This window comes from Hirundo rustica, chromosome 12 (genome assembly GCF_015227805.2).
Source record: "Hirundo rustica isolate bHirRus1 chromosome 12, bHirRus1.pri.v3, whole genome shotgun sequence".
NCBI classification, from domain to species: Eukaryota; Metazoa; Chordata; class Aves; order Passeriformes; family Hirundinidae; genus Hirundo; species Hirundo rustica.
In genome coordinates, this window is record NC_053461.1 from 9444752 (window position 1) to 9458438 (window position 13687).

At 40.9% G+C, this 13687-nt stretch overlaps 1 protein-coding gene across 4 annotated transcripts in view; it reads right to left on the minus strand.

Annotated features, from left to right (window-relative positions):
* The window catches only part of EEFSEC (eukaryotic elongation factor, selenocysteine-tRNA specific), a 124505-nt gene extending 113150 nt beyond the window's left edge, over nt 1–11355 (minus strand). Inside the window, exon 1 of one of the 4 annotated variants that reach the window (XR_005702824.1) lies at nt 10791–11067. Coding sequence is in view for 2 of the 4 variants with exons in the window: in XM_040076356.2 (XP_039932290.1) it covers nt 10791–11061 (271 nt within the window). In the remaining 2 variants the exon portion in view is untranslated. Of the gene's footprint in view, nt 1–10435; nt 10515–10790; nt 11080–11337 lie in introns of those variants that run through there. The other 3 variants (XM_040076361.2, XM_040076356.2, XM_040076357.2) reach the window with 3 other exon arrangements.
* Between the last annotated feature and the right edge of the window lie 2332 nt (nt 11356–13687).

Genomic DNA, 13687 nt, shown 5'->3' on the forward strand with positions numbered 1-13687 from the left:
TTGGGTTTTTTTAAATAGAATTTAGCTTCAGTTCAAAACTCTTTTGTTCCCTTAACCAGAAAAGTATTTCCTCTAAACAAGTTTGGTACAGTTCAATTTAACCAAATACACTTTTTTAAAAAAATTTCCCCTAAAAGCACTACACAGCACCACAGACACGTGAATCTCTTCCCGCAAGAGACTCCAGTTCAACACCAGTTTTAGACAGAAAAAGCTACCATTGCTGGATATGGCAATACACACCAGAGAAAGTAGAGTTCAACTACAAACACATGGGCCAACACCACCAGCACCACAACTTTATCACAGCACTTGAAATAATGGGAGAAATCTCAATTATTAGTAGGGTGAAATATGCACTCAGAGGAAAAAAATACTCATTATGGTCTCTCCCACAGGGTAAAAACCTATCAAACAGCATGCAAATCCAAAAACCAAAATTACTTCCTTAAAATTTATCAGGGGTGCCTGACCTGTGACTTTTGAAATCTCAGATATACACAAGAATATTAAATATTATTTCAACGGTTTTATTATTTGCTTTATTTATACATATACAAACAGATACAATTTCAGTGTAAAAACTGGCTTTTCAGGTTTTACAAGCTTTAAGTGTTTTTTTTTTTTTAAATTAGGCATATTATCATATGATTTGAAGCTATAATATAGCCAGGCAGAGGCCAGCCTCAGTGTCAACTGCCCAAAGCTAGTCCCTTAGGTGAACAGCACTGCTGACACTTGGTGGCTTTTTGTTGATAAACTTTTTAATACTCTAAACTGAATACTCATCATTTCAGAGATCAGGGAAAGATTTTAATGCTGAATGCTTTTAACAATGATGATGTTATGGGATTTCTTTAGTCTCTAAATGCAACCTAGACATCTAAAATTACATACTATTTGAACCATTTTCCTTATTCTCTGATAAAATCCATCTTGGTCAGTTTTTTTGACCTCTTTAAAGGATACTTCCCAAATGAGAGTACAAACTCAAAATGTTTTCTACTTAAGGTACAGTTCATAGTTTTTTTTCATAAATCTTCAGAGTTAGGGGACAGTACAGTCCCAAAATTGTGTACATACAGAACTGCACACTAAAGCCAGATAACACAAAATACTTATCCGAGTCTTTCCATCACACAGCAACACTGCTGCACATGTACATTCCAATTCTGCAGGATGAGGCAATCTACCTTTACTAAGTTGTCTAATTCTTTGCATATCCACTTTCACACTTAGGCTGGGTTCCTTCACAACCAGCACCACCACGCTGGTGCCATCCTCCAAGATGCTGAACAGCTCCAATAAGCACTGTGAGGGTTAACAATAACACTTGCTGATAAGTCCTAAGTCCTTTGTACAGGATCTGTCACAGAAACCTCCCTCAGCCCACATTTACTACTTCTTCCTTCCTGTTCCAGCAGGTGATCAACACACAAGAGCTGCTGCTGCACTCACCTGACAACGACAGCACAGAGCAAGAGAGGACCAAGCTGTGCCACACTGGTACTTTGCACATCCACTCTAAGCAACTCTTTAAATCATTTCACCCACTGCAATGTCAGAGTGGATAACCACCACCAGAACACGACACAGAATCCCCCAAAGTCAACCACAGGTTCAGGTAATCATGACCTCTCCTTTTACAACAAAAATGCATAATTTCCGCACCACTCTTTGATGAAGGGACCACAAACTTAAAAAGAGGAAACAATTACAGTCATTAGAATTTCACCCAAGCATGAGATTTAATCTCAGGCCACAGTTTTGCCAGTGGCTGTGGGGGTCTCAATGGAGACAAAATTGCTCTGTGGGAGAAAAAAAATGCCTTGATGATGACATTAGTCAGCAAAAGAGACTGAGCTTTGTCTTCCATCCAACTGCACAATCAAATACAAGGGAACCATTTTCCCTCCCCCTCTTCTTGATCCTAAAAAAGAAAGCTACAGTTTTGTTTTTCTCTCTGAAATGAAGTCTCTGCTTTGGAAAACTTTCTTCCCCAAAGCAATACTGCTGAAAGGATAGTTTTCAATATAAGAGAAGTAGATTTAAGTAAGAATAAACATCTCTGACAAAAAAAAAAAAAAAGAAAAAAACCCACCACATTTCCTATGCCTATCCTTATTAATATCATAGGACAGTTCTATCAACAACTCTCAAACACTTCTATAGCTTTTTTAACCCAACAAGTTCTTCATGACCATTTCAAATTTTACATATACAGGAGAATTATATCTAAAATATGTTCACCTGCTCTACAATGCATTTAATGGAAACAAGATAGGTAAAACTTGGCCAAAAATAATTAAGGCAAAGTTTAACAACTAAAAAGAGCTCCTGAGATCCAAGAATACCAGTTTATTCTCATATGCCAGTCATACATTGCATCCCAAATAAGACAGAAAACAAAGGAAAACGTAAGCACAAAAGACAAGAAAGTGCTACAGATAACTGTATTAAATTCACTTATGCAGTACTGCAGAAAAAAACAGATTTGCAGCGGACAAAAGAGTCATCATCATCACCCCTTCTATAACATGAAGAAAAAAAATATATTCTCAACAAAACTATAACAAATGAATTATCTCTTCTTCAGAGCCTGAGGTGAGGCAGCCTGGATTCTTACCCAGATCAACTTCTATAAATCTCAAAATTCAAACCTCAATTTTTATTCCCCTTTATCATCCTTTACCTCCATGATGCTCCTGAATACAATTTCTTCATTTTTATTTAAGCTACCCTGTCTATTCCATTTCCTCTCCTTCTGCTGTTACAATAAACATAAGTATATATTTATTATTGTTTGGTCCCAACTACCCCTAGTGCTGGTAATGCTGATAATTACAATCTAACGTAGGATTAATCAGCCTAAATTTGAAACCGAGATTGTAATTCAACTTGGAAGCCAACATTAACCATTTCATGTTTACTTCAAGAGATTAGATAAACTGTGCGAGAACATTTTGGTAAAATAATTGATAAGAAGACGGGAAATAAGAATTACTGGTATTTACTTAGCCTGCAACACTTTCTGGAAGCAAATAGTTTAAAGGAAGCACTTCAGAACAGCTATCTAATCTAAATTCTACAGATAGCACAAGGAATATTTTCTCACAGAATGCACAGTATCTCTGCAATCCCAGCTATCCTACAAGCTGTTCAAGTCTCCTCGCTGAAGCTCACACTCAGTTTCACCCAGTTATGAGCTGTGACCCACAGAACACAACATATTCAAGAATCCAGCTGGAAATTACCACTGCAAAACATCTGTCCCTGTTCTTCAGCTTGCCAGACCAACCTTAGGGCTCCAGAACAAAACAACTTACTGCCACAAGGAAAACCTTTTTATTACACTTAACGGATTTCAGCAATGACAGTGTACAGGTTTGGTTTGCTCACTTAGTGAGAGCTGTTGCACGTCTGCTTTACAATTATAACCTCAGTTTTTCCATCTGCATTTTGTTTTTCCAGGGGTTTTCATAAATAGTACATGCAACAGGCATGCAAAAACATGTATTATTTTAAGTACAAAAAAACCAAAACAAATATATTAAGGAAATTCAGTTCATGACGCTAACTAGCTATTAAAAATGAGTTTATATATAAGCAACATATCATTCTGCTTATATCTAGCATCTACTAATTGCAGACAATTTCTAATTTAAGATGCAGAACAAATACAGTTAAACCTTATAAAGCTGGTTTGTCAATTAGCAGGCCACTGAGATGCCAAATTGTACTATTTGGTAAGCAAGCATATCCATCATGAGTAAAAATGCTACTTTGAAAAATGTGCTTTAAATTTACTTTGACAAGAGTGATTTTAACTATAAATATGCTTCATATTTTACAGTCAGTTGTTCTAGATTTTACGCAGTTATTTATAATACTTCACTACATTAGCTGATATTTTAAAGCATCTAAAAATTGATTAACAAATCTTCCCCGCTGTTCCAAACAGCTTACAAATTAATTTAAAGTAAGAACAAGCATGAAGCAAAAGTGAAAAGTGATTATTTGACGAATGTTTGCAAACAGTATTCTGGAACAAAGAAATTCTGCTTTTAAACCAATAAGAAAAATGATCAGACTCAATCACCACTACAGCGCTTGGTTATTAAGTTTTCCTGAGAAGCTGTCATGATTTTGTGTCAAATAACAAAGTGTCATATAGCACAGTTTTGCTGTATACAAGTAAACAAACACAACCACTCAGAAGCTTTGTAGAAAAATTGTCATGTATTAGCAAGGCACCATTTCACATTCAAACAAGTTTCAAATAATAATACTACTGGTTAAAATCTACACTTAAGATTGAGAATTGCATTATAAATGAAATCTTCCAAACAAGAAATGCACTATTATTTTTACCTTTTAAACCCCACACAGAAACCCGTACATTTCTGACAAGATTCTAAGAAGCAGCAGAAGAGAATGTGATTATTCACTATAATTTTTGATATCAGAAGACAATGGGTTTCTTGCTCCTTGCAAAACTACGTGACCCAGAAAATGAAGAGAGGACTCCTCCTGCTTCAGTCTCTAATATTGCCTAAGAGTTGTTGTGTATGTTTAGGAAATTGTAGAATGCATAACTTTAACAGGGAAACCAGCTTGCAAAATTGAGGAAAAGGGCATAGAAAAGAAATAATGGTAGCAGTCACACTGTCGCATCGCTCACAAAACCCACAGTAACAAGAAGCAATGGAACACGTAGAAAGTTAGAGCCATTGAAGTTATGATATAGACAGATAAAAACACCACAAGACCCGTATCTTAACGTACACTGATAGACCCCCCCCAAGTTTCATTCTACCCGGTATCACACAACAAATCCTATTTTACACAGTAGTGGGTCAAAACAGATTTAGTACAACTAGCTTCCTTTAACCCAGTTATTAAAAGACATGGGGACATGGGGAAATGGGGAAGGAAATAAAAGACTCGTCCATGGTTCCCACATCAAATCAGATGTTTTTCTCACCTGTTACCTGTACCTCATGTCATGTGTAAGACAACACCCCATAAGTTTCTACTGCTTAAGGTATAAAAAGCACAAACCAAATTATAGATGAAATAAGACCAATCTTCCTTAAAAGACAGAGGATGTTTTCTTTAAGAATGAGAAAATTAATGCAGAGTTGTGTTCCAAATTGTCTACTTAATTCTGTTTTGATTCACAGTGAGGTTACTCCCCCCATGCTGGCCTGTTACCCCGAGTACTTATCCCTAAGATCCTATATTGTAAGCAAACACTGCCCTCTTGTGCAATGCAACATCCAGGAGACCAAGTTCCATTCCAGGGGTTGTGGAGACCAGGCAACAAATTTTTTATATTGGTTGCCTCTCTTCATGCATAGCTCCTTAATTTAAAAAAAAAGTGGTTTTCATTTTAAAAGGTCAATAAAAATACTCTTTCGTGTTGTCAGACAAGTATCTGACAGACAAATTACAGTGACTAAAAAAAAAAAAAAAAAGGACACTTTCATTTACAGAAATAAAGTTTATTTGAAATTTTAATACAAAGCAGTGTCAGCAATTCACAAGCACCATGAGCCCAAAGAGTCTAACAGGTTTTAGAAAACATGCCCACTAGTGCTAGCTGAAGTCCCTTAACCCGTGAGTACTTCCACTATATCAAGGTTTGTGGATAGGAATTAACTGCACGAGAGTTGCGGGTTAATTTTTTTCCACCAGAACAGGGTTCATTATGTTACTCTCACTTCAAGCTGGCAACCAAAGATCTCAAGACTCTCTAATGACTTCTCTCTGACCAGAATGATACCCACTAAATACAAGGCACTCCTTCCCTCCATTCAACATCTGTACTCAACAGCAAGTCACCCACATATACACCTACAACTGTAAATAAACTACATATAAAACTGTACTTGCTCACTCACCTAGAATAGAAAAAAACTAAGAACTGTCACATCTTCACAAAGGTCTCAACAAACAAAAGCTCACATCAACAGAAGTGTGTTTTCATTGCAGTAATGCAAAGGTAACTCAGTTTACAAATCCTCTTAAAAGCTTACAACAAACACAGCAAAAAAACCTAATCTGTGATAAAAGGTAGGGGTGGGTTGTGATATGTTAATATTACAAATAATCTGCATCTGACTGAACTTGAATGCTGGTAGCAAGACCACATTTCCCTTAATCTCCCAAGCCTGTTTTCATTGTACTCATTTGCATCAGCAAGACATGCTTTTGCTACGCTCATTTCCCCCTCTGCAAGGTCTAGTGGAAGTTCAAAAGTCTTGGCCTCTCCAATGTATCAGGTATGAATTAATACCCTTCCTTAGCTGAACACAGCAGCAAAGTGGAAACAGACACTTGCAAGGCAGTCTTCTTTGAAAGGAACTGCAGGGACAAATGGTGACAATGAAGTTCCAGTTATAAAGTAAAAAGGTCAAAGGTTCAGACAGGCATAAGGATTACAAAACTGCAAGCTTGTCAGAGCTCCCCCCAGCCCAGGTTTAAACAACCAGGGTCAAGCAGTAGTTTTCCAACTAAAACCCTATAAGGCCATTCTGTCCAGAGGCGAAAACAAAAAGACAGTTTTCTGATTCAGAAGTTCTTTTGAGGATCCATCTAGAAATCAGAGAGATAAAGGGCATCTGACAACGGCTCACCTAAAGCAAACACTCAGTATCCCTTGGTTGCCTGTGTGGGGGAAGTTGGGATGAGATAATCGTGTTCTCCTGCATTAGTGTGCTGACCCTTTGTAAGGCATGAAATTAACCACCAGCAAGGAAAAAATCTGCTACTGCTTAAACTACTTTGCTACACAAAGTGGTCTTAAAATGAAATATGGGGATTGAATTCTGTCTGGCAGATTAACTTTTCTAACCCCTCTGTAGGCATCCCTTCCTGCTGAACTCATTTGAGAAACTATTCCAGACCCTACTATGCACAGGTCTGTGACAAACAAATGTTAAAAGCAACTCTTTATTTTATTCCAACGACATTAACATCAGCTTTGTGGAAGATCAGGAGCTGAACATTAACAAAAGAAACTTAAAAAACCCCACAGTGCTGCGGCAAAAACTACTCCACCTCAGCTGGAAATTTTATCAAAAATACCACCCTAAATCTCTACAGCAACAGAAGATTGCAGTAATGACAAAAATATCAGTCCTGCATCTTGCAGTCATTCCTTAAGTGTACAAACCAAGTGTAAGGCTGATTCGGGTGCTTCTAACTGCTTGGGACAAGGTAAAAATTGGCTCTTAAGGTTCAACTACTCAGGTTTGTTTGCTCTCCTTAGCAGGTCAGACACAAATGGCTGTAAACACTGGTTTTGTTGTCTTGCTTGAGATAAGAGCCTGCTAAAGCAAACAAAAAGTCTGAAATTGTATTTTAAAATGAAGAGTTCTGTTCTTACTGTTTGAAAGAGTAAGACAGAAATACATAGCACAGTCCAAACCACACAGCTACCCACAATAAATTAATGCCTTCCTGCCATAAGGAAGACACACAGGAAAAATATAAACCAGTACGCTCTGAATACAAGTGAAAGGCATGATGAAGTACACCAAGTGACTATTACTTATTCCATTCCAACCCTATCACCTTCCAGCTAAACAAAACATCTTGGGTGAAACTGCCTGCAACATTTCCAACTCCCAGCATGCAAGTAAAAAAAAAAAAAAAAAAAAAAACCCAAAAAAAAAAAAAAAACCACATATTTGATTTAACATTCGATATGTTTTATTTTCAAGGACAAGCTTTGCAAGAAAAGTGTAGCCACACAGAATGAAATATGACTTCTATTTTTCATTCCATTTGATTACTGCCCAAGTATTCTGCATTCATCTAATCCTAAGGTATTGTGCCTGAACAAGCATCTTGTGAGTGACTGTGAGAAGTATTCACAAGGTCAAGCACTACCTGGCACAGCATGACAAAAATGCAATATTAGATTCTGACACAAAAAAAAATCCACTTCGGGAATTAGCTACAAACAGAAATATGTTAAAGAGCGGTAAACAGTAACATTTAATCTCTGAGCAGATTTATCAGCTTTGTACAGCAAAGGAATTAACCCTTAGAAGCACTCTGGGAACACAGAAGAGATGACAGTTACAAGAGAGAGATAACCTGGGACACCACTAGTAAAAATTACTCTTTGGAAGAGAAGAGCCAGAAAGTGACTCCTCAGAAGGAAATCCTTGAACTCCTCATCTCATGGGACACCTGAGTGAACAATGCTGGTGCTATCAAGCCACAGCAGACAGTGTTTCCAAGAGCAGAGATTACTCAAGGGGAAGCCAACTAGTTTATTCCACCTCCAGCGAAAAAAGAGAACTGCAAACTAGATGTAATATTTTCACAGCAGTAGCTTCTCCTGCAAACCCTGCATGCACAAGACTAACACAGAGTTCTGAAGAAGCTCCCTCATCTCTGCTGTCAGTCCACCTCCCAAATCCTCACATCCAGCTCCCTTGCCCACAGGCATCCTACTTCTAGTTTTTCTGCCGATCAACTTGGACCTATAGTTACCCCAGGATTTGCATTCAGAACATTGATATTTTAAAGAGGTGTGGGAAATCTGAGGTGCAGAATAAATACAGGAAGATAAAGTACTCTGCACTTATATCTTATTGAAAAACCATATATAGAGAAAATGTGTATTTACAGGGAAACCGCAGAGTCCATCAAAAAGAAAAGGGTAGTTGTATTCCTGGTTGCAGAGAAAAGTGTTTGGAACAGTGAACCCTTAATGCTTAGTGATGAGGAAGAAGATGAAAATAACCTAAATTTTTCAAGTAGCATTATCTGGGAAGACTCACTTTCCATTCCTGAAGTGGTGAAAAAGTTGGCATTATTGAAACGCACATGAACACCAAAGAATGTACCCTATCACACAAGACATGCTACACTTCAGTTTGAGTTTCACCAAACCACACCAAACCTGTAAGCACCTAAAAAGCCCCACAGACACAGATCAGGTTTTATCATCAAGGTTTCACCTTTCAAACTTGGTAGTAAAAAAAAAATCCACTATCAAAATACATCTATGTTATCAAGCAAAACCACAAAGTTCCTAATCCTTTAAACTATTAACACAATACTGCATTTTCTCTACAACCCTTCCTTAACACACAGAATTGCAGTCATACTAATCAACTATTTTACTTCAGTAAGAAACATAACCTGGTATAACTGGAACTAAGCAAGTTTGATGTGCTTATATGTCTGAATTACCATCTGTAAAGAATTATTTTTGCTGGGAAGAAAACTATCGTTATCTCATCACATCCATGTCTCCCTTCTCCCTGCAAGGTCTATGAATAAACAAATCTGAATAACTTATTCAGCTGATGTGGACAACTGTGACTAAATAGATTGGAGATCTCCATAAAAATAACAGAAAGCGATGAGAAGTCTGTGTATCAAACCACCACCCCAGAGAAGTGTTAAGGTTATTGAAAAACAAAACTGGATAAAGCTGATTTCTAAGTTTTCCCATGTTCCTTTCATGAGAAAGTTTACACCATTCATTATACTCTTCATGAGAAAGTTTACACCATTCAGATTCATTGCTTCTGTCAGGAAGGAAAGTCTGACTACAAACGATTTTTCAGCACATCCAAGAAACAACTGCCAACATCAACTTTGCTCTTCTGAAGGTGCTTCAGGTGCTTACAATTACTAAAGAACGATAAGGGTTCGTCTCATACAAGAGATAGCTACAAGACCACAGGTTTCTGGAATTAAGCACACAGCCACTCCTCCCTTGCAGCTGTGGTGCAGACATTGATGATACAAAGCATTTTACTGCTGGTGAAACGGACAAAAAAGTAAATATTTATTATCCTACCCACAAGAAGAGCAACTTACAAATAACACAGTTGTTCAAAAGGGGGTTAGATTCCTACATCATGACAAGTAACTCAGGTGAACGTCAGTCTAGCCAAGAAACACTGTCATATGAAACTACCACCAGGCTGTCATTGAACAGACAGTGGCAGAGAAAGCACAGAGGAACTGAACTTGCAGGCTGGTCCCCGCAGTTGCATCAACCTGTGACTACTCTAAACTTCTGCAGCTGTATTTCCATCATAGCCTTCCTTAGTCAAGCACCGACCACCTCTTACACTCCTTAGAAGAAAGGGAGAGATGGAGCAAGGTGAATTAATTTAAAATGAGTCCTAATGCAAACCAAATTAACCTTCTGATATCACCTATGAAGGCTAAAATGAAGAGTTACCAAGATCCCCAAAATTATTTCTAAGCCTAAAATTATCATGTTACAACCCCCTAGTCCTCCAAGATGATACGGGCACGTCCAGCAACTATATCACAGCTCTCAACTTTACAGGCAACATCAAACTCTGACAGCTTTAACAGGCAAAAAAATAGAAATTTATAGGGCTCTTCTATATTCTATAGGGCCATTATTACGGCCTTCATACACAACAAATACCTTTTTTTCCAATAAGTGTAAGAAACCTGAGCATACCTGACCAGCCAAACAGCACCCCAAGAACTTACATGTTAAAAGTGCTTTTCTATGAGCGCTAATTTCTATTTGAAGAGCAACTACGAGCAAGCGTAGCAAAGCCATTGGTCCGTGAAAAAACTGAGACCACCGCCTCCCCGCCACCCCCTCCCCGAGTCCGCTCAGTTTGGTCACAGCCTGAGACCCCGACTCCCAGTGGCCCCGCTCCTACCACGGGCACGAGCGGGCACAGCCCCGCGAGGCGAGGACCCCGACGAGGGCTGGAGCACCCCGGAACGCACGGCAGCCACCGGGGCGGGCACCCCTGCGCCCCCCTTACCGCCGATGATGGTGCGGATGAGCGAGGCGTGCCCCGGGCAGTCGACCAGCGTGAACTGGAGCTCGCCGGGCCCTGGGCCCAGCTGCGGCGGCAGAGCGGTGCGCAGGCAGGAGAAGCCCAGGTCCAGCGTGATGCCCCGCGCGCGGCTCTGCGGCGCCCGGTCGAAGGCGGCGGTAGAACCGGTGGTGCTGAGCGCCCGCGCCAGCGCCGTCTTCCCGCTGTCGATGTGGCCCAGCACTCCTACGTTCACGTTCAGGACGCGGGCGGCCATGGCGGCGCTGCGCCCGCCCGGTCCGTCCCCACAGCGCCCCTGCGGTAACGCGGGCCTCGCCAGCCGTTCCGCCCGCCGGGGGCCCGTGCGCGAGGGAGAGCCGGCAGGGCGAAGGCTGGGCAGAGCCAGCGCCGGGCTGCTCGCAGCCAGGGCGGTCGTCCGCCCGAGGCCGGCTATGAGGACCATCCCAGCTCACCTCTCTGCCCTGCGCTGCTCCTACCAGGCACCCCCTGCAAGGAGAGGCAATTTCAGCGGGTTACTTTAATGGCCACATACCCAGCAGCTACGCCGCCTCCCCGGTGTGTGCCCGGCCTGAGGGAGAGCTGGGAGCCAGCAGCTCTGGAAGGCGGGCATTGTATTTGCCCTGAGCATCAGCAGCTTCGCTCGCATCTCTCCCACGCTAGGGACAGACACTGCAGGGCTGGTTAAACCCTCTCCGCATCACATCACCCCCTCCATTTTGCCCCTAAGCTAACCCCGGTGCTGCTGGAACTTTGGTGACCAGGTTTGATTTCAAAGTCACATCAAAATCATTGCAAACCAACGTGAAAGAGCAGGTCACGTTTGGATCATTTACTCTCCTCACACTTAATAAATTCTAGACTTGAATAATTAATTTTCCTGTAAAGGGATATTTAAGTTAGGTAAGAAGCTGCTTTAAAAATCATATCCTTAATGAATTAAGAATCCAAGATTATTAACAGTGATGAACACCTCTCCTGGAAACCACCACTACCACCACCAAAACCGACAAGTAGGTGAACACTGGAGAGGTCTGAGGGCATTTCAGAGGCTAAGGGCATGATTCCTTCGCTGATTTAAGTTACTTCACTTTACCGATAACCCAGGGAGCTAAATGCTCTACAGGATAAAGCTTAATACGTGTGCTCAGCATTTCAATAGCGACTAAGGAGCCCAAAGTACCTCTTCAAATGATTACAACTCTTTACAAGCCAAGAAACCAAGACTGTGTCATGGACTTCCCACAAGTGTCAAACTAAACTAGGCTTGTTCTATATTCTACATTTTTTTCCCCCCTTGAGAGCAGTGCAGTTGCTTTTCTGCTCACTTTGGGTAGTTATACTGTTCATAGTTATATTGTTCATAGTAATAACATTCACATCTGAATAACTAATGAATGAGCCAGACGTGTAAAATGACTTGCCTAAGGCTACTGTCAACGTCATGGATTTGGTTTTTAGGCTTTGACTCCAAACTCCAGGCTTTTTCTTACAAAGAAATCTGCTTTATATACCAACACTTTCAACATAAAAGAGTTTGGTTTAAAGCTGGATGCAAATTACTCCTCTTTCCCAAACATATAGAACTCAAGATGACAGAATCAATGACTCCAATGAAAAAGGGGGGGAAAAACTGCATTTCTTCCTAGCCCTCAGTGCTATTTAAGAGACAACAGTCTCCCTAAAGGAAAGACGTGAACTCCCAAGGAATACTGAGCTAGCCTAGCTAATCAGCTTCTCAAGCAGAATAGTTCAGCCTGATGGAAGTTCTGTCATGGGAGCCAAATTAAGCATAATGTCACTTTTCAGATCAAGTTCCCAGGCTTTGAATAGTTTCCTGTTAAACCATAAGACTTATATACATTTCCTTGTGCTGAATTTGTTACATCAATATGCGCTTGCAAAGGGGAGGAAAAGTTTACACCAATTCCCATAAGGCCCTAAAAAGTTAGAATCCTCACAGATATCCCTGTATCATATAACCTACCCTTTGCTTCTTTTCTTTTAGCATTGTTAGATCAGTTCAGAAAGGTCTGATTCTCAACCGGAAAAGGTGGTGTCTTGGTTTGAAAGACAGGTATCTGCTAGGGAGGGGCAGGGCCTCTCTAGGAATGTGACAGGAACAGTAAGTGAAAAGAGCATAGCGTGTTTCTTCTGCTGGCAGTTGGTTGTACGGTGGAGCTTCTTCAGCACCTGTCACTTGCTCCTGTTCCTCTTCATCTGTGAGACCAAAGTTTTCACCTTCCGGCCAGTTTATAATCATCTCCAAAACCCCAGGGCGATTTGGGTTTCCAATAACGGGCACGCTGAGTGATGAGGGCAATCCATTTTCTTCATGTGGCATTGGTGGCGTGAAGGGTAGAGGAAACCTCTGCTTTAAACATCCATCCCAGCACCGGTAGGCGGGGTGCCAGGAGGAGTTGTGCTTTTGTGCCAATCACCTCTGAGGCGGCTTGAACTCCTTCATAGGTGGCTAAGATTTCTTTCTCTGTTGGAGTGTAGTTGGCTTTGGACCCTCTGTAACTTCGACTTCAGAATCCCAGTGGTTGGCCCCGAGTCTCCCCAGGCACCTTCTCCCAAAGGCTCCAGGACAGGCCATTGTTCCCAGCTGCTGAGTAGAGCACGTTCTTCACCTCTGGTCCCGTCCTGACTGGGCCAAGGGCTACCACATGAGCGATCTCCTGCTTGATCTGGGCAAAGACTTGTTGCTGTTCAGGGCCCCAGTGGAAATCGTTCTTCTTGTGGGTAACCAGATAGAGAGGGCTCACAATATGGCTGTACTCAGGAATGTGCATCCTCCAGAAACCTATGGCGCCTAGGAAAGCTTGTGTTTCCTTCTTGCTGGTTGGTGGGGACATTGCGGTGATCTTATTGATGACCTCAGT